Genomic DNA, 20,982 nt, shown 5'->3' with positions numbered 1-20,982 from the left:
CGTGGCCGTAGGAAAAAGGGTCAGATCCCCCTTTTTATAAATGGGGTCATATCATGTTGAACTTTAAAAAAAAAGGTCGGAATACTGAATTTGGCCTCTCATAACGTTCTTCTGTTTGAACAGTCAAAACGAAAAAGCAAGGATGGCTACACAAGATCAAATTATTGTCCTGTTTATTTCCGTTATTTTTTGTCTGAGGTTTTATTTCCCTTATTGGGTATATGCTCTGCTGTCTCGCAATGGCCGCCCTGGCCCCTCTAGTTTTCCTCTTTTGCCGCTCTCCCCCCTTTTCCATTCTCTTATTTCACCATGTGTGTGCGCGAGAAGAAATAACAATGGAGGGAGGGGAGAGCTGCGGCAATAGCGTGAGTGAGGAGGTGAAGCCGGAGTGGGAGGAAGGAGAGGTCTTGATGCAGGGCGGAGGCGGAGAGGGTGGGGGTGCTGTGACGGCGGCGGGGGAATCCATGGCGCCGGTGCAGATCGACGTGAGGATGGACGTGGCGCTGCTCCACTGCCAGGCCTGCCTCCTCCCCCTCAAGCCTCCCGTGTTCAAGGTGATTCAATTCCCCTCTCGCCCAGAGACAGAGTGATCCACGATTCTGCTTGCCAAGAACACAAGTTTGTTTGGAAGAACGAAAAAACCCTCTTTCCATCTCACTTTCTGAGAGGATTTCTTTGCGTAGATCGATTATTACACATCTATGTATTTATCATTAAGAAATTCGTCATCTTTTCCCTTCTAGGATTATATCTAGTATCTTCTTGCCACGGTCATGGAAGTTGAGGATTTGCGTTTCCTGTCGCAGTGCGAGGCCGCCGGGCACGTGGTGTGCTGCTTCTGCCGCGCCGGGCACGCCGCCCTCTGCAGCCGCGCCGGCACCCACTGCGGCGAGCTGGACGCCGTGGTCGGCGCCGCCAAGGTGCCGTGCCCCTACAAGGTGTTCGGCTGCGAGCGCTACGTGGTGTACCACGGCGCGGCGGACCACCAGCGCGCGTGCCAGTGCGCGCCCTGCTCCTGCCCGGAGCCCGGCTGCGTCTTCGTGGGCTCCCGCGCGATGCTGCTCGACCACTTCGCCGCCGGCCACCAGCGCCACGCGGTCACGGTCCGCTACGGCCGGCCTTGGAACCTCGGTTTCTCCCTGTCGCGCCGCTGGCACGTGCTCGTCGGGGAGGACCGCAGCGTGTTCCTCGTCTCCCTCGGCCCGCTCGGCGCTGCCACCGCCGTCTCGCTGGTCTACGTCAGGCCGGACGGCGCGGCCGAAGCGGCGCCCCAGTTCCGGTGCAAGCTGTCCGTGGAGCGCCCGGCGGGCGACGGCAAGGACAACCTGGTCCTCATGACCTCCGCGGTGAGCAGCAGCGCGCTGTCCACCGGCGCGCCGGCGCCCGGGCAGGGGATGTTCCTGGCGGTGCCCCAGGAGCTGCTCTCCGGCGACACTCTCATGCTAAGCGTCCGGATTGATCTGATCCGACCGGCCGGCGGCGCTCCCAAGTCCGCTACACCTACACCACAGGCCAGGACGCCGAGGAGGTTGCAGTGAAGTACTCGTATGCGTTTGATTATCTGCACCATGTTAACTTAGATGGCTTCTCATGGTTAACTTGTTTAATGCAATATACTCCCTCCGTTCCTAAATATTTGTCTTTTTAGGCATTTCAACAAGTGACTACATACAGAGCAAAATGAATGAATCTACACTTTAAAATATGTCTACATACATCCGTATGTGGTGTTCATTTGAAATGTCTAGAGACAAATATTTAGGAACGGAGGGAGTACTAAGATTTATAGTATGACGAACAGTTCAATTCAGTGGAAGTAGTGCAGCTAAGCTATGGATGATTAGTAGTATGAGTGTATGAATGAGACGATGAATTGTTCTGGCTTCTGTTAGTTAAGTTGTTCTGGCTTCTAACCAGTTCAATTCGGTAGTAATGCAGCTAAGGGTAGCAGTACTGTAGCTAAGCAAGGGTAGGAATGCTGAACAAATAGCCTAAATAATACTCCCTCCGTTATTCATTTCTCCGACAAATATTTCCGAGACGGAGGGATTACTACTCTACTAAGTAGTAGTAATGCAGCTACTGGTTTGTATTTTATCCGAGTCAAGCGCAACCAATTTTCTCGACAAAGGGTGGAATTTGTGAAGCGTATTGCTCTAGCTTCTCTTACTGTACTGTATAAGGTTGTCCATGCTCAGATTCTTCAGTTGTTAGTTCACAAGAAAGGAGCTTCTGTAAATCATTTTGTCAGACAGGGAGGAACAAGATGCATGTAAATGTATCCTTCTCAAAAACTAACATCAATTTTTCATTTCTTATTTATTTTTGTGGGCAAAGCTGGACCTGAGAGGACCTTAATGTGCAAAACCCCGCTCCCCCGCGTCACTCCCTCGGAGCACCACGGGTGGAACCCTAGATCGAAAAACAGCGGCGGCGCGTTGGAGTTGGCCTAAGAATTTAAATATTAAACAGTGCTATACACACGACGCAACTTGGACGATTTGTGCATGATCCACTTGATCAAGCCGTTGATGCCTGGACGAAAAGTGCAGCGGAGCATCAGATTTGCATCAGGCACAAATCGTACGATGGAGCATCGTCTGCACAGTAGTTTCATTAAATATTATGCTTTTACCAAGTTGTAAGAGAGAAAATGAGAGGGAAAAGAAGCGGGTTGTAGCTTTCTGGCCACCGCAGCCTCACCGACGTCGTCCTCGCTGCCTCCGGTCCTTCCATCATTCGGCCCTGGTGCCCCTGGAGTTGAAATCGTCGACCATGCTGATTCTTGGGCTCCCCAGCTTTGTGAACACCAAGGTGCATCCCCACATCTTTACTGTTGGTGCACAGCACCATGGATTGTAAAGTGTTACTCCATTCGTTTTGTAATATAAGATCGTTTTGCAAGCTAGAGGGTTTCATAAGTATAAGATTATTTTGCAAGCCGAAGGGAGTACTTGTTTAGCTTGGTTATGAACCTGAACGCTTGTTGATTTTTTTCCCTAGCAAAGATATTGCATGTTATGTGTTACTCCCTCCGTTCCAAATTACTCGTCGTAGAAATGGATGTATCTAGAACTAAAATACATCTAGATACATCCATACTTGTGACAAGTAATTCGGAACGGAGGGAGTAATACTTAGTACTACCTCTATATCAAAACACAAGACCTTTTTGTAAACTGAACTAGCCTACAAAAACATCTTATATTTTGATATGAAGGGAGTACATGATTTACCTGCTATTCAGTCAGCTACATACATAATTTTGATGATCTGTAATTATAAATAAGTTGTATACAAGATCGAAAGCAATGAAAGGCAGAGCAGCTACATCCTTATCTTATTTTCAGTTTGCTGATAATCATCCTCTGCAGGTTCGCACAGAGGTGTCTAAAAAACAGGGGCAGGACAATTGGTCTTGTACGTGATGTTTCGCAGAGCAGCTGTGCTATCCTCGACTATATGAAGCTTCTGACGCTTCAAGCAAATGTAAATTCACAATTACAGTACTATGAACGAGGAATGAGCCATGCAACATTATCTGCTTCCCTTCTCATCTGGGACGAACTGGAGATAGCCGCGCCGCAAGAGCGCGCAGGTGGAGCATGCCGGCAGGAGATTATGTATCCATCCAGTGCAAGACCAAATAATTCCAGTAAAGTCTGAATACAAAACACAACGACTTTATCGCACAATCAACCAAGTCACCTTCAGCGAGATTGATGCATGCTCAAGTATTATTTGTCGACAGTCACACCCATGGATGTCTGCTTTGAAGCGGCAATAGCGTTCCAGATCATCATATTCAGAGCCTTTCTGACCTACATTGAACTTCAAATGCATCCAACTACCCATCTGTACAGCAATCACATATCTTCTTGTTAAGCCACATGACTCACCGATAGTACCACAAAAGAGTTCGATTCCCTCATGTGACCCACCGGCAAACACAAACGAGCTCAGAGATAAACTGAATCCGCTCTGCACTTTTGATATAATAACATCTATAGTGGCCTCCACCGCACCGGGAACGCGGGCCAAAGTGATGTCAACTGCTCCACAATCGCCATTAATGCGGTTAGTGGATGGACGGGAAGGTGTGGTTAGTTCGCAGTCTATTGCACCGTCAATTAATTGTAGATCATCTTCTTCTTGCTCTCCTTTCCTGATCCTCATGTCAAACTCAACTAGAACAGGAGAGGTCATTGTGATTCCCCTCTTAGGGCCAGTCATCTCAATGAGAGAGCCCTGCAGAACTATTATTAAATTGCTATATAGTGGCTCATAGTAAAAGTAAAGAGTTGCCTAAAGAGTATATTCTTCTTTCTAGCCAATTGACAAAGGATCGCATTTAAGTGATGTGGCATAGATTCTCAACCCACCTACAAACATAAGTCGGTTGCACATGAAACTTATAATGTTTGATAAAGCATGCAAAAGATAATCATCCATAAACTAGCCTAATATATGCAAGGAGAACACCATCGTTCTATAACATCCCCTCCAAGGCACATGTATTCCCACGCAAGACACCATACAGATAAGATATTCAAACTGGAACCATCTTCACCACATCTCAAATGTTTATATGAGTGAAGATGATAACATTTCACTTAAAGTTACAACCAGGCAAAAAAGATTTTGTAGTTCAAGGGCTAAGGTATTTGTTGTGTTCAAAACATTTGTGATAAGCACCCATAGACGCATTCAAGGAAACAAAAAGAATATGAATGGTCCAAAATTATTGCGTTTGACTTTCATAAAATACCTATTAGTCCCTAGTAGACCACTCAATTTCACACCTATTTAACCGGCAATATCTTTTCTGAGTAACTGCCATTACACAGTATTATTCTCCATTTGATATCATAGTTACTAGATTTAACCACATGGAAGCAAATATTCATCCATAACACCAAACGTAAATAGGTACATATTTATGTATTACTAAATGTTTTGGAACCTGGCTTTTGGCCGCTTCACCATTTTGCATTAGAAGAGTGCTCCACTTCCCTGAGCTGCCGGATTCGGCCTGGCTCAGTGCACGGAGTTTGCGGAGCACAAAGCCAAAGGAGTTCCGAGCGGACCTAAGTGGTTGTAGCATGCCATAAAAAAGGTTTATAGTTCGATCCATCTACTCTATGCATGTGATGAAATTAACCTTAAACTATGAAATCAATGAACTATTAAAAATGACTGCGGGTAAGTAGAGATGTGAAAGATGTTCACCTGATGCACTGTAATGGGATCGTCCCTGCTACGATTGACAATATAATTTAGCAATGAATCCAGACAATCTCGCGCAGCTATACATCCATATAGTTGTACCGAGCTTGTGTTCACAGGAACTTTAGCCAACTTTAATGAAAATATTTGCATCATGTAGCGTACAGAATGCACAACACATCTTTCTCGGTCAGGAAAACAATCAGTGGGATCCAATAACATCATTGGCTCTAGTTGTGCTTCATAAAAGTATATATTAGATGGATACTTACCATAAATAGCACAACTATGATTTATAGGTAGACATTAGTGTTAAGTTAGAAACAACTGTCTAATAGAAATTTTCGTATAAAAGATAACTACATAACTACACTAATCAAATAAGTGAGGCTCATAAAAGAATAATATATGGAAAAAGTAAAACTTTTTTGAAAGAAAAAAAAGTAAAACTTTCAGGAGCCAAGCTATAAGAATAGATTAATCAAAATCCAAGCTACAAGAACACATGCTAGAAGTTTCATTCCGTGCATGACAAAATGTAAAAAGAACAAGTTAAGCTTAATGATACTTAATAGAACATTCAAAATCTATCAATTATCGCAAATCTGCGAGTTTCATACTTATTTTGGGTCCGAGTGAGTATTATTTATCACAAAATTTCTAACTATTCCCTCTGATCCATATTATTAGTGTTAGATACATCCGTATCTAGACAAGTAATATAGATTGGAGGGATTAGCTATTTTGAATAGAAGATAGAATATCCTACATGTAGATCTACTTTGTGCTAACCAGTTTCACTAGAGCAATCAAAATTTTACATTGCATATTTCAAAACAAAATCATGTACATTCAGCCTCAAACTTTAAATCGATAAATCATACGACTTATAAAATATCCCAAATTAAAAGGAGCAATACATGAGAGGGATTCGCATCACTTACTCTCATTACGGTTTGTAACACTACATATTTTTTGGAGAAAAGAGTTTCTGTATATAGACTCATCGCGATGGGTGCTATTATCAATGATGAAGGCCGATCTTACATTGACCTTCTTGGTTTCCTTCCTCATTTTCCCTCTATTCTTCCCTTTGGTGGCTGCAAATTGCTCGCCGAGGGTGCAGAAAAAAGCATTACCACAAGGGAGGTGGCTGGTCTGAGTCGACTTACTCCAATTCGTTTGGCCATGTAATGTAATGTTCCTTGCCATCAAGAAGGGTCCATAAGTAGATCTATCACCAAAGAGCAAACTTAGAATGCGAGTCAAAAAAGATACTCCAATCTGAAACAAGTGTCGCAGTTTTGAACTAAGGTTTGCTCAACGTTAGTTCAAAGCTGCGACACTTGTTATGGATCGGAGGGAGTACATACATGCTACAAAATATGCAGGATAGAAATCCAAATACAGTTACCGAATCTAACTCTAGCGCATAAGAAATTTTAAGTCGCCGCTACTAAAAACAAATATCAACACCAATCCTTCATTTTTATTGTAAATATACAAAGATACAAAATATGAAAGTTAAATTTGAAACAACTGATAGGGCACTGAAAATAGCTAAAAGAGCTTGGAAGGTGAAACCATCAAACCCGTGCCCAAAAATGAAAACTTTCGTAACTTGGACAGACTTAACTAAGGCATGTGACAAAGTTTGGCTTCCAACCATGGCATGCAATAACTTCTAAATCCTTGAAATCTACCCGATACGTTCATTGGTATTTGAAGAGTTGAATTTTAATTGGTTTGTAAGCGAAGTAATGTGGTAATATGGCAGAAAATGTAAATTTACATGAACTGGCGTAAGAAGCACGTGTTGCGGCGCCGGTCCATCTCGAGGAAACTACATAAATATTTTGTAAATTGGATAATGGATAAATTCAATAAAACTTCAAATATTTGAACTATCATTTCCTGATCTACATAACATGGTGGGGCTTATTTTTTCTTACATTTAAGTTGTCAAAGTGGAACAAAAATCAACTCTTTAAGAATGTGAACGTCTAATCCTCGAGGAATTCTTGCGGTGGAATATTAGTATCATCCATCTGATTCTAAAACCTAATTGTCAATGAAATAGTATGATAGTAGCAAGATCAAGTCAAGGGTAGACAAACCGTACAGAATTTCTCTGAGAAAAAAAGAAAGAACTTTCCCTTTTTGCAAAAGCACACAACTTTTTTGAAGTCAATTGAAACCTTCTAATAACTCAAGAAAGGGAAGATTTAAATTTGGACAAACTATGGTAGAAATAAGTGAAACAATTGCCAAGATGAGCTGATTTAAATTAAGCCCCAACATTATTAAGCATATGACCTTTTATACCTAGGGAAGGCACACAACAACCATTGAAATAGAAATGACAGGACATTATCTTCTTCTGTTCATCACAGTATGTGTGATATCATCTTATATTCTGAAGGTGTATACATAAGAAGAGACGGTACATTTTACTAGACCTAGCAGCCACATCAAGCCATGAAGAACCAGATAGAGAACCTGCCTTGATGAGTGGGGAATGCTAGGTTGTCAATAAAGGCATCAGTAACCAGACAGAGAACCAATTCAAGTATATAGGCTAATCTTGTTGTGGTTAAACGTCAATTATTTTTTGACATGCTGCACTATTTGAAAGCAGAGCACCGCGCTCTATGTGCACATCCAATCACTTCTAGCAATATGACGAATTAAAGGTGCCCTGTCATCTGTACAGGTGTAGGCTTAGCCATGAGAGGTCTGTTACTTTCAAGGACCTGAAGCCTATAGAAAAACATGTAATCGGGTCAGGGATGAATTGCGAATGCATGACCAGCTATAGCTAAATTTGACGGGTTTGTGGTCCTTGCATCTTGTTATTGTCAAGAACAACGAAGGGCAACAATCACACATGGGCAGAATCACGATTGCCGTCTCGATTTGCCAGTGGAAGCAGCGTCAGATAAGATAGATTGATAAAATAATCCATCGCTGGACATCCAAGCCAACGGATGAAGACGGCAACGCGCTGAAGGACGCTTGATTACTCCGTTCAGATTTAATTTAGTGACTTCGCGAGTTAAAATTCTCCTATAAGAACCAAAAAGCACATACAGAAAAAGGGCATGGATCTCCATCTGTATTGGGAGATTTCAATTTCATGGAAGTGGGCTGCCTTACCTCCTCGTCATCGCCGCCGCACGGGAGTCCACTTGGCGGCGACCACAGGCCCTAACCCTCGCCGGCGGAGGTGGTGGAGTCGTGTGCTCGCAGTCGCCGTTTGCGCTGTGGATCCCCTTTCACGATTTTTTTTCTTACGAATATTTAAATGGGCTGGCTTGGCGGGGAACAAGGCCCAGTTTACCACCGGCCTCCGTTTCCCCCAGTTGGGCCACTATTTAACAGAATCGAGACAGATGGTTGTACACAGCAGATCAAACGGCCTTTATTTTTCTCAAACGGCCATTCTCAAGAAGAAGAAAAAAGCAGATCAAACGGCCAAAAACGTTCAAATCGTGAAAATGGACGGATAAAAACGCAAATCGCTAAGAGGGCTCGCTTTAGACTCGGTTTTACGGTCTTGAAATTATAAATAAATGAGACTAGTCCTAATAAGATTTCAAACATCTAAATCCCAACATTTGTGGAAATATAGAGCCAAAAATCTTCAGGTAGAAAAACACACCAGCAAACACGGTCCAGATTCCTCCATGAGCGTACCATCTTGTCGAGGGAGTTCGGAAAGGCCCTAGCAAGGCGGGGGCAGAGGTAAGCTGAGAGATGGGGGGAGATGTCACCACTTTGGGGATAAATGAGGCGGCGATGTTAAGACACCGATCCATCGATTTGGTGGTGCCGAGAGTTTGTTTAGGTTAGCTCCTGCCCTTTTTTAATTTTTCATTTTCTTTTATTTTTCCTTTGTTTTATTTGTTTTTCACCGATTTTCTTTTTTTCTTCTTTTTCTTCATTTTTACTTTGGTTTCTTTTGTTTTCTAATTGTTTTTTCCTGTTTTTCTTTCTTTTTTATACTTTGATTTTCTTTGTTTATTTCTTGTTTTCCTGGTTTTCACTTTCCTTTTTGTTTCTTTGTCGATTTTTGTCTATTTTAACACATGTTTACCTTTTCTTAGTACATAGTATACATTTTTGGAGAACATGTGAAACATTTTTCTGATTCATGTTGGACATTTTTCACATACATGATGTATATATTTAAAATACATGTTTTGAACACTTTTTGAGTACACGGTAACATTTTTTAAATACACGTTGTACATTGGCAATAAATATTTTTCAAAACTATGGGAATTGTTTTTACATTGCATAAATATTTTAAAAAATATACAGACATGGGAAACACATGAATATTTCTTTTTTTTCGGGAACATGTGAATGTTTCTTTAAAATGCCGTACAATTTTTAATGGTAATAAAAAGTTAACCAATGAAAAAATACGTTCTCTATAATATATTTTCTAAATGTCACAAATATTTTTTAAAATGCTGGAATATTTCCATACAATGTCACGTACATATTTTAATCGATAATCCTACACCTACGTAGTGCCTACGAAGGCCTGCGTAATTTTCCATACAACTAAACCTATCGGCCCCCTGATTCTAACGGGGGTGGGCCCGTGCCCTCCTATAGATCCAATAATCTCTCTCCACATCACTGTTTACGTAAAACACGTAACAGACCGTACAGACCGTACGTAGGTTTAGCATTGCCCTATTTTAATGGTATGAAACATTTCTTTTACATCAGATGACACCCCGTACGTTGCTGCGGGAATTATACATGATAAAAACTCGAATACTACTTCAAACTAGGAAAATGCACGTGCGTTGCTATGGGCAACATTTAGCAATTTCATAGACGAATGAATGAAGAATTACTTAGTGCAATGTCTATGCACTACGACAAAACATATATTACCGTGATGAACAAAGGCGTAAGAAAGACGATAATCAAGCATAACCAAATATTTCCCAACAATTGCCAAAATCCGCTCGCAGGTTAGATTTTAAAGAAATCGCAAGCATGATTTTGAACTTAGTTTCTGAACACATGCATGATTTAACTTTTCATTCTAAGTATGCTAAGTATAATGCTATAAAATTTATTACCTCGTGAGATCAACATATTCGGAGACTACATGACAGTACAACTATGCAATGTTGCCATTGTTCCACCAGTTATAGATCGGTTGAGATGTTCCTTCACGGTGTGAAAGAGTGTACGGTGTTTTTGCAGTTTCGTGGCGAAAGAGAATTCAACATTTCTTCTTAAAACATCTGAGCCTGAAAATCCTGATAGCATATCGAGAAACTTGCTCAAGAACACAGCCAGACAAAACAGACACTTTGCAGAGATCCAGTTCAGATCACAACTAAGAAAAATCCAGCCATGGATAATGGATTAAATTGCCCTCCCTCATCAATGTTTGACGACTAATAAAATTTATAGAGACTAGTAATTGTGCACGTGCAATGCACGTCTTGTTAAATTTAATTTTTGGATATGCAAATCACGTCTTAACTATTATTACTTCCATTGTCCTCTCCTCTATCACCGTATTGCTCCACAACATATCGCACATGTTATCCTTGTCACATCCTCTCGCTTCTTTTCTACTACCTCCGTTTCTACTTCCTTCGTCTTATAATGTAAGACGTTTTTTTGATACTATGCACTCATCTTCAAGTGAAAATTCACCTCACACTTTGGACAAGTAGTGACCTAAAACATCTTATATTATTTGCTTACAGAGGGAGTACATAATATGAATATATTGTAAGCGTACTATATAAATACACAGAGTATGTGAGGTAAACTCAACATTTAAAATAATCAAACTATACTTTATTAAGTTTCCCTAATTTTCCCCACCGGTGACATGCAAGCGATCCATCACATGAGCGTCGGTGGTACCCCTCAGCAGCAGCGGGAGCTAGCGAGGATAGCAGGCGACTGCCACGATGACGAGCGAGCATGAACATATGGCGTGATGTACTCCTCGATGACCCGCAACATCTCCTCGGCGCTGGTTCTCACGATCACCCAATAAAACTATAATGCACAAACCTTCTGCATTTCAAGATAGATCTCATTTTGTCTATATGGATAACATAACTTCCATTTGCCCCTAGATGTCATCCATGTCAAGTCTTGAAGAACAAAAAAATAATACCAAGGTGACAAGAGTTGAAAAGAAAATATATCCACTTGTAGACTTATAGTAAGTAGATCATCACTTGTCACCTACATGACCAACCAAGCAATGGAATGTATGATAGTTTGGCGCAAACCAAATAATAAAAGGGTAGATAATCTTATTGAGTGTGCCTTCAGGTACCAACAATGTGGTTCCTTCTACACATCCACAGTACAAATCTATGCACAAAGTCTAGCTACAAACATTGTCCTAAAACATTCTTTATTAGCAACAAGAAAACGAATTAGCTGATTTCTCGCCCATTGTACTAACTTTGCTAAAAAAAATTGGTTCCTTAAAAAGAAAATTAGATAAAAGACCAGTTCAATACCGTCCTCTTCGTTTTGATGCAGAGGCCGGGGACTGCCCTCCTTTTCAAAAAAAATACCGTCCTCTTGATCTAAGATCCAACAATATACTTCCAACAGAAAAGAATTGTCCGATCTAGTATGTACAAGAAACTACTTTGTCCACTGATTCTAAAGATTTGAACGTTCGATGTTGCACAACATCAATACCAGTTAGCTTCAGATTGAAATTCTCAGCAAGAGCCATACTGTTGTATTGCACTGAACATTGAAAATTAAAAGCAACATCAAATGAAGAACACTACTCTATGGTGCATCCACATCAAATAAACATTTCAAATATTGGTGATATGGAAGATTAAGAAAGTGTGACATTCGTCAGCAAGCCTAGAATATGTAAATATTGGTACCCTTTTTCTGTACCTATGGACGAGAGCAACCTCAAATCTTACCAATGCATTAAGGTCATCTTCCTGACAACAGAAACTAACCTGGCAAGCACAATTGTTAGGTGACGCCTCCAGGGCCAAATCATAGTTTCACTACTTCCCATAAGATTCCTAGTGAAGCAAGAAAAAAATGCTTTTCAGATCTGCTAGTTGCAGCCTCAAATCCTACGGACAAATCTGTTTATAGTAAACAAAATTCATGTCAACAAAAGAAAAGATTACCCGAAACAAATGTGCACCTGACTTAATCTCTCTCAACAAAACTGCAGTGCACATGTTTGTCTGTAGTAAATATCTTCCTTGCTGCATTTGTTTCAGTCTGGATCTCCTCGCTTCCAAAGGCACAAACAAGATTACTGCATGCAAAAGTACTGCAAAAAGAAGATTGATACAAGTTAATACAAGATTCTACTTTGCTTCATTGCGTTCTTTACAAAAACACTATGGGCTGCCCCTTTTTTGGTGAGTGGACCAGGGTGCAAAATGAGATGCAATGAATATTTCATGTAATATGCTATTGGAAGTTAATAACATAGATTGGAAGTTAAGAACATAGCAAAGCAAAGCAAAGCTTGAAACAGTTTATGTAGGTGTGTTTATGTTTCCTACCAGTATATCAAGCAATACATTTGGCAAAATTATGCCTTGTACCATGACGACATCAGACAAAAGCTAATTAAATAGACCATATGAAAACTGCACCGAGTAACGCATCGCTTGTCTTTTGCATCAACATCTGAAGGTTGCCATGCTACAAAAACCAACAACTTTGCCCATAAAATGCAAACCAATCTAAAACTGTGCCTTGCATGCACATACTTCGGTAGAGCATTAACCATGTACTTCCTCCGTTCCTAAATATAAGTCCTTTTAGAGATTTCAATATGGACTACACACGGATGAATATAGACATATTTTAGAGTGTAGATACTCATTTTGCTCCGTATTAGTTGTTGGAAATATGCCCTAGAGGCAATAATAAATTGATTATTATTATATTTCCTTGTTCATGATAATCGTTTATTATCCATGCTAGAATTGTATTGATAGGAAACTCAGATACATGTGTGGATACATAGACAACACAATGTCCCTAGTAAGCCTCTAGTTGACTGGCTCGTTGATCAATAGATGGTTACGGTTTCCTGACCATGGACATTGGATATCATTGATAACGGGATCACATCATTAGAAGAATGATGTGATGGACAAGACCCAATCCTAAGCCTAGCACAAAGATCGTGTAGTTCGTATGCTAAAGCTTTTCTAATGTCAAGTATCATTTCCTTAGACCATGAGATTGTGCAACTCCCGGATACCGTAGGAATGCTTTGGGTGTACCAAACATCACAACGTAACTGGGTGACTATAAAGGTGCACTACAGGTACCTCCGAAAGTGTCTGTTGGGTTGGCACGAATCGAGACTGGGATTTGTCACTCCGTGTAAGCGGAGAGGTATCTCTGGGCCCACTCGGTAGGACATCATCGTAATGTGCACAATGTGATCAAGGAGTTTATCACGGGATGATGTGCTACGGAACGAGTAAAGAGACTTGCCGGTAACGAGATTGAACAAGGTATCGGGATACCGACGATCGAATCTCGGGCAAGTATCGTACCGCTAGACAAATGGAATTGTATACGGGATTGATTAAGTCCTTGACATCGTGGTTCATCCGATGAGATCATCGTGGAACATGTGGGAGCCAACATGGGTATCCAGATCCCGCTGTTGGTTATTGGCCGGAGAGGTGTCTCGGTCATGTCTGCATGGTTCCCGAACCCGTAGGGTCTACACACTTAAGGTTCGATGACGCTAGGGTTATAAAGGAAGTTTGTATGTGGTTACCGAATGTTGTTCGGAGTCCCGGATGAGATCCCGGACGTCACGAGGAGTTCCGGAATGGTCCGGAGGTAAAGATTTATATATGGGAAGTCTTGTTTTGGTCACCGGAAAGGTTTCAGGGTTTATCGGTAATGTACCGGGACCACCGGAGGGGTCCGGGGGTCCACCGGGGTGGGGCCATGGACCCCATAGGCATACATGGGCCAAGTGTGAGAAGGCACCAGCCCCTAGGTGAGCTAGGGCGCCTCCCACCATGGCCCATGCGCCTAGAAGGGGAGAGGGGGCAAACCCTAAGGGCAGATGGGCCCTAAGGCCCATGCTCCCTGCGCCTCCCTCTCCTCCCCCTCTTGGCCGCCACCCAAAACCCATCTAGGGCTGCCGCCCCCCCCTAGGGGTGGGAACCCTAGAGGGGGCGCACCCTCCTCCCTCTCCCCTATATATAGTGAGGCCTAGGGGCTGCCCACAACATGCGATCTGATCTCTGCCTGTTGGTGCAGCCCTTCCTCTCTTTCTCCTCATATCTCGCGGTGCTTGGCGAAGCCCTGCAGGATTGCCACGCTCCTCCATCACCACCACGCTGTTGTGCTGCTGTTGGATGGAGTCTTCCTCAACCTCTTCCTCTCTCCTTGCTGGATCAAGGCATGGGAGACGTCACCGGGCTGTACGTGTGTTGAACGCGGAGGTGCCGTCCATTCGGCACTTGGTCATCGGTGATTTGGATCACGACGAGTACGACTCCATCAACCCCGTTCACTTGAACGCTTCCGCTTAGCGATCTACAAGGGTATGTAGATGCACTCTCCTTCCCCTCGTTGCTAGTCTCTCCATAGATAGATCTTGGTGACACGTAGGAAAATTTTGAATTTCTGCTACGTTCCCCAACAGTGGCATCATGAGCTAGGTCTATGCGTAGTTTCTATGCACTAGTAGAACACAAAGTAGTTGTGGGTGTTGATTTTTTTCAATATGCTTGCCGTTACTAGTCTTATCTTGATTCGGCGGCATCGTGGAATGAAGCGGCCCGGACCGACCTTACACGTACTCTTACGTGAGACTGGTTCCACCGACTGACATGCACTACTTGCATAAAGGTGGCTAGCGGGTGTCTGTCTCTCCCACTTTAGTCGGATCGGATTCGATGAAAAGGGTCCTTATGAAGGGTAAATAGCAATTGGCATATCACGTTGTAGTCTTTGCGTGGGTAAGAAACGTTCTTGCTAGAAACCCATAGCAGCCACGTAAAACATGCAAACAACAATTAGAGGACGTGTAACTTGTTTTTGCAGGGTATGCTATGTGATGTGATATGGCCAAAAGGATGTGATGAATGATATATGTGATGTATGAGATTGATCATGTTCTTGTAATAGGAATCACGACTTGCATGTCGATGAGTATGACAACCGGCAGGAGCCATAGGAGTTGTCTTAATTTATTTATGACCTGCGTGTCAACATAAACGTCATGTAATTACTTTACTTTATTGCTAACCATTAGCTATAGTAGTAGAAGTAATAGTTGACGAGACAACTTCATGAAGACACGATGATAGAGATCATGATGATGGAGATCATGGTGTCATGCCGGTGACGATGATGATCATGGAGCCCCAAAGATGGAGATCAAAAGGAGCAATATGATATTGGCCATATCATGTCACTATTTGATTGCATGTGATGTTTATCATGTTTATACATCTTATTTACTTAGCACGACGGTAGTAAATAAGATGATCCCTCACTAAAATTTCAAGAAGGTGTTCCCCCTAACTGTGCACCGTTGCGAAAGTTCGTCGTTTCGAAGCACCACGTGATGATCGGGTGTGATAGATTCTTACGTTCACATACAACGGGTGTAAGACAGATTTACACACGCAAAACACTTAGGTTGATTTGACGAGCCTAGCATGTACAGACATGGCCTCGGAACACAAGAGACCGAAAGGTCGAGCATGAGTCGTATGGTAGATACGATCAACATGAAGATGTTCACCGATGATGACTAGTCCGTCTCACGTGATGATCGGACACGACCTAGTTGACTCGGATCATGTAATCACTTAGATGACTAGAGGGATGTCTATCTAAGTGGGAGTTCATAAGATGAACTTAATTATCCTGAACATAGTCAAAAGGTCTTCGCAAATTATGTCATAGCTCGCGCTTCAGTTCTACTGTTTAGATATGTTCCTAGAGAAAATTTAGTTGAAAGTTGATAGTAGCAATTATGCAGACTAGGTCCCTAAACTGAGGATTGTCCTCATTGCCTCATAGAAGGCTTATGTCCTTAATGCACCGCTCAGTGTGCTGAACCTCGAACATTGTATGTGGAGTGTTGCGAACATCTGATATACACATTTTGATAACTACGTGATAGTTCAGTTAAACGGTTTAGAGTTGAGGCACCGAACATGTTTTGAAACGTCGCGAAACATAAGAGATGTTTCGAGGGCTGAAATTGGGATTTCAGGCTCGTGCCCACGTCAAGAGGTATAAGACCTCCGACGATTTTCTTAGCCTACATACTAAGGGAGAAAAGCTCAATTGTTGAGCTTGTGCTCAGATTGTCTGAGTACAACAATCATTTAAATCAAGTGGGAGTTGATCTTCCAGATAAGATAGTGATGTTTCTTCGAAGTCATTACCACCAAGCTGCTAGAGCTTCGTGATGAACTATAATATATCAGGGACATATATGATGATCCTTGAGATATTCGCGATGTTTGACACCGCGAAAAGTAGAAATCAAAAGGGAGCATCAATCGTTGATGGTTAGTAAAACCACTAGTTTCAAGAAGGGCAAGAAAGGGATACTTTATGGAACAACAAATCAGTTGCTGCTCTAGTGGAGAAACCCAAGGTTGAACCCAAACCCGAGACTGAGTGCTTCTGTAATAAGGGGAACAGCCACTAGAGCAGAATTACCCTAGATACTTGGTAGATGAGAAGGCTATCGATAGAAGTATATTGGATATACATTATGCTAATGTGTACTTTACTAGTACTCCTAGTAGCACCAGGGTATTAGATACCGGTTCGGTTGCTAAGTGTTAGTAACTCGAAATAAAAGCTACGGAATAAATGGAGACTAGCTAAAGGTGAGCTGACGATATGTGTTGGAAGTATTTCCAAGGTTGATCAAATATCGTGCGCTCCCTCTACCGTCGAGATTGGTGTTTGCGTTGAGCATAGACATGATTGGATTATGTCTATCGCAATACGGTTATTCATTTAAGCAGAATAATGGTTACTCTGTTTATTTGAATAATACCTTCAATGGTCTTACACCTAAAATGAATGGTTTATTGAATCTCGATCGTAGTGATACACATGTTCATGCCAAAAGATAGTAATGATAGTACCACCTACTTGTGGCACTGCCACGTAAGTCATATCGGTATAAAACGCATGAAGAAGCTCCATGTTGATGGATCTTTGGGCTCACTCGTTTTTGAAAAGTTTGAGACATGCGAACCATGTCTATTGGTGTATATGCATGAAGAAACTCCATGCAGATGGACCGTTTGAACTCACTTGATTTTGAATCACTTGAGACATGCAAATCATACCACATGGGCAAGATGACTGAAAGCCTCGGTTTCAGTAAAATGGAACCAGAAAGCAACTTGCTGGAAGTAATACATTTTGATGTGTGCAGTCCAATGAGTGCTGAGGCGTGTAGTGGATATCGTTATGTTCTTACTTCATAGATGATTTGAGTAGATGTTGAGTATATTTACTTGATGAATCGCGAGTCTGAATTATTGAAAGGTTCAAGTAATTTCAGGGTGAAGTTGAAAGATCATCGTGACAAGAGGATAAAAGATCTATGATATGATCATAGAGATGAATATCTGAATTACGAGTTTGGCACAGAATTAAGACATTGTGGAAATTGTTTCACAACTAATACAGCCTGGAACACCATAGTGTGATGGTGTGTCCGAACATCATAACTGCACCCTATTGGATATGATGCATACCATGATGTCTCTTATCGAATTACCACGATAGTTTATGGGTTAGGCATTAGAGACAACCACATTCACTTTAAATAGGGCACCACGTAATTCTGATGAGACGACACCATATGAACTATGGTTTAGAGAAACCTAAGCTGTCATTTCTTAAAAGTTTGGGGTTGCGACGCTTATGTGAAAAAGTTTCAGGCTGATAAGCTCGAACCCAAAGCGGATAAATGCATCTTCATAGGACACCCAAACAGTTGGGTATACCTCCTGTCTCAGATCCGATAAGGAATTGTTTCTGAAATCGGGTCCTTTCTCGAGGAAAAGTTTCTCTCGAAAGAATTGAGTGGGAGGATGGTGGAGACTTGATGAGGTTATTGAACCGTCACTTCAACTAGTGTATAGCAGGGCACAAAGAGTTGTTCCTGTGGCACCTACACCAATTGAAGTGGAAGCTTATGATATTGATCATGAGACTTCGGATCAAGTCACTCCCAAACCTTGTAGGATGACAAGGATGCGTACTACTTCAGAGTGGTACGTAATCCTGTCTTGGAAGTCATGTTGCTAGACAACAATGAACCTACGAGCTATGGAGAAGCGATGGTGGGCCCGAATTCCGATAAATGGCTCGAGGCCATAAAATCCGAGAGAGGATCCATGTATGGAAACAAAGTGTGGACTTTGGAAGAACTACTTGATGGTCGTAAGGCTGTTGAGTACAGATGGATTTTAAAAGGAAGACAGACAATGATGGTAAGTGTCACCATTGAGAAAGCTCGACTTGTCATTAAGATGTTTTCCGACAAGTTTAAGGAGTTGACTACGATGAGACTTTCTCACTCGTAGCGATGCTAAGAGTCTGTTGGAATTATGTTAGCGATTACTGCATTATTTATGAAATCTTGCAGATAGGATGTCAAAACATTGTTTCCTCGATGATTTTCTTGAGGAAAGGTTGTATGTGATACAAACAGAAGGTTTTGTCAATCCTGAAAGATGCTAATAAGTATGCAAAGCTCCAGCAATCCTTCTAAGGACTGGAGTAAGCATCTCGGAGTTGGAATGTATGCTTTGATGATGATCAAAGATTTTGGTGTATAGAAAGTTTATGAGAAACTTGTATTTCCAAAGAAGTGAGTGGGAGCACTATAGAATTTCTGATGAATATATGTTGTTGACATATTGTTGATCAGAAATGACGTAGAATTTCTGGAAAGCATATAGGGTTATTTGGAAAGTGTTTTTCAATGGAAAGCCTGGATTAAGCTACTTGAGCATTGAGCATCAAGATCTATAAGGATGGATCAAAACGCTCAATGGTACTTTCAAATGAGCACATTCCTTGACATGATCTTGAAGGTGTTCAAGATGGATCAGTCAAAGAAGGAGTTCTTGCCTGAGTTGTAAGGTATGAAGTTAATACTTAAAGCTCGACCACGGCAAAATAGAGAGAAAGGACGAAGGTCGTCCCCTATGCTTAAGACATAGACTCTACAGTATGCTATGCTGTGTACCGCACCTGAAGTGTGCCTTGCCATGAGTCAGTCAAGGGGTACAAGAGTGATCCAAGAATGGATCACAGTACAACGGTCAAAGTTATCCTTAGTAACTAGTGGACTAAGGAATTTTCTCGGTTATGGAGGTGATAAAGAGTTCGACGTAAAGAGTTACGACGATGCAAGCTTAACACCTATCCGGATAGCTCTGAGTAGAGATACCGGATACGTATAATGGAGCAACAATTTAGAATAACTCCAAGTAGAACAGTTATTTGAAATGGCTCCAAATAGAGCGTGGTAGCTGCATCTAGGAGATGACATAAAGATTTGTAAAGCACACACGGATCTGAAAGGTTCAGACCCGTTGACTAAAACCTCTCTCACAAGCAACATGATCAAACCCAGAACTCATTGAGTGTTAATCACATAGTGATGTGAACTAGATTATTGACTCTAGTGCAAGTGGGAGACTGTTGGAAATATGCCCTAGAGGCAATAATAAATTGATTATTATTATATTTCCTTGTTCATGATAATCGTTTATTATCCATGCTAGAATTGTATTGATAGGAAACTCAGATACATGTGGGATACATAGACAACACAATGTCCCTAGTAAGCCTCTAGTTGACTGGCTCGTTGATCAATAGATGGTTACGGTTTCCTGACCATGGACATTGGATGTCATTGATAACGGGATCACATCATTAGGAGAATGATGTGATGGACAAGACCCAATCCTAAGCCTAGCACAAAGATCGTGTAGTTCGTATGCTAAAGCTTTTCTAATGTCAAGTATCATTTCCTTAGACCATGAGATTGTGCAACTCCCGGATACCGTAGGAATGCTTTGGGTGTACCAAACGTCACAACGTAACTGGGTGACTATAAAGGTGCACTACAGGTATCTCCGAAAGTGTCTGTTGGGTTGGCACGAATCGAGACTGGGATTTGTCACTCCGTGTAAGCGGAGAGGTATCTCTGGGCCCACTCGGTAGGACATCATCATAATGTGCACAATGTGATCAAGGAGTTTATCACGGGATGATGTGCTACGGAACGAGTAAAGAGACTTGCCGGTAACGAGATTGAACAAGGTATCGGGATACGACGATCGAATCTCGGGCAAGTATCGTACCGCTAGACAAAGGGAATTGCATACGGGATTGATTAAGTCCTTGACATCGTGGTTCATCCGATGAGATCATCGTGGAACATGTGGGAGCCAACATGGGTATCCAGATCCCGCTGTTGGTTATTGGCCGGAGAGGTGTCTCGGTCATGTCTGCATGGTTCCCGAACCCGTAGGGTCTACACACTTAAGGTTCGATGACGCTAGGGTTATAAAGGAAGTTTGTATGTGGTTACCGAATATTGTTCGGAGTCCCGGATGAGATCCCGGACGTCACGAGGAGTTCCGGAATGGTCCGGAGGTAAAGATTTATATATGGGAAGTCCTGTTTTGGTCATCGGAAAGGTTTCGCGGTTTA

The 20,982-nt window shown here is 42.0% G+C and overlaps 2 protein-coding genes and 1 long non-coding RNA gene across 5 annotated transcripts; 1 reads left to right on the top strand and 2 right to left on the bottom strand.

The window, feature by feature from the left end:
• Positions 1-290: 290 nt before the first annotated feature.
• On the top strand, positions 291-3,250 carry LOC123154164 (E3 ubiquitin-protein ligase SINA-like 4). Its single transcript, XM_044572953.1, has 2 exons — positions 291-554; positions 807-3,250. The coding sequence occupies exons 1-2, from the start codon at positions 336-338 to the stop codon at positions 1,536-1,538; spliced, it is 951 nt and encodes a 316-aa protein (XP_044428888.1). The 5' UTR covers positions 291-335; the 3' UTR covers positions 1,539-3,250.
• Positions 3,251-3,317: 67 nt separating this feature from the next.
• LOC123154165 (uncharacterized) lies at positions 3,318-8,545 on the bottom strand. Of its 3 annotated transcripts, none has more exons than XM_044572954.1 (3): positions 8,383-8,545; positions 5,230-6,460; positions 3,324-4,248 (listed from the first exon to the last, which is right to left on the bottom strand). In XM_044572954.1, exons 2-3 carry the CDS (start codon positions 5,449-5,451, stop codon positions 3,685-3,687), a joined length of 786 nt encoding a protein of 261 aa, XP_044428889.1. In that variant the 5' UTR covers positions 5,452-6,460; positions 8,383-8,545; the 3' UTR covers positions 3,324-3,684. The 3 variants fall into 3 exon arrangements, 2 of the variants coding, with proteins under 2 accessions (XP_044428890.1, XP_044428889.1); XR_006476702.1 differs by lacking the exon at positions 8,383-8,545 and adding an exon at positions 4,964-5,087 and having other exon boundaries at positions 4,092-4,248; positions 5,230-5,440; XM_044572955.1 differs by lacking the exons at positions 5,230-6,460; positions 8,383-8,545 and adding an exon at positions 4,964-5,218 and having other exon boundaries at positions 3,318-4,248.
• Positions 8,546-11,856: 3,311 nt separating this feature from the next.
• LOC123154945 (uncharacterized) lies at positions 11,857-12,602 on the bottom strand. Its single transcript, XR_006477132.1, has 3 exons — positions 12,399-12,602; positions 12,219-12,287; positions 11,857-11,988 (listed from the first exon to the last, which is right to left on the bottom strand). It is a non-coding gene; the product is annotated as an uncharacterized lncRNA (long non-coding RNA).
• Positions 12,603-20,982: the final 8,380 nt, after the last annotated feature.

Source organism: Triticum aestivum, chromosome 7A (assembly GCF_018294505.1).
Source record: "Triticum aestivum cultivar Chinese Spring chromosome 7A, IWGSC CS RefSeq v2.1, whole genome shotgun sequence".
Classification (NCBI taxonomy): domain Eukaryota; kingdom Viridiplantae; phylum Streptophyta; class Magnoliopsida; order Poales; family Poaceae; genus Triticum; species Triticum aestivum.
This window is presented reverse-complemented; position numbering and strand designations above follow the sequence as displayed.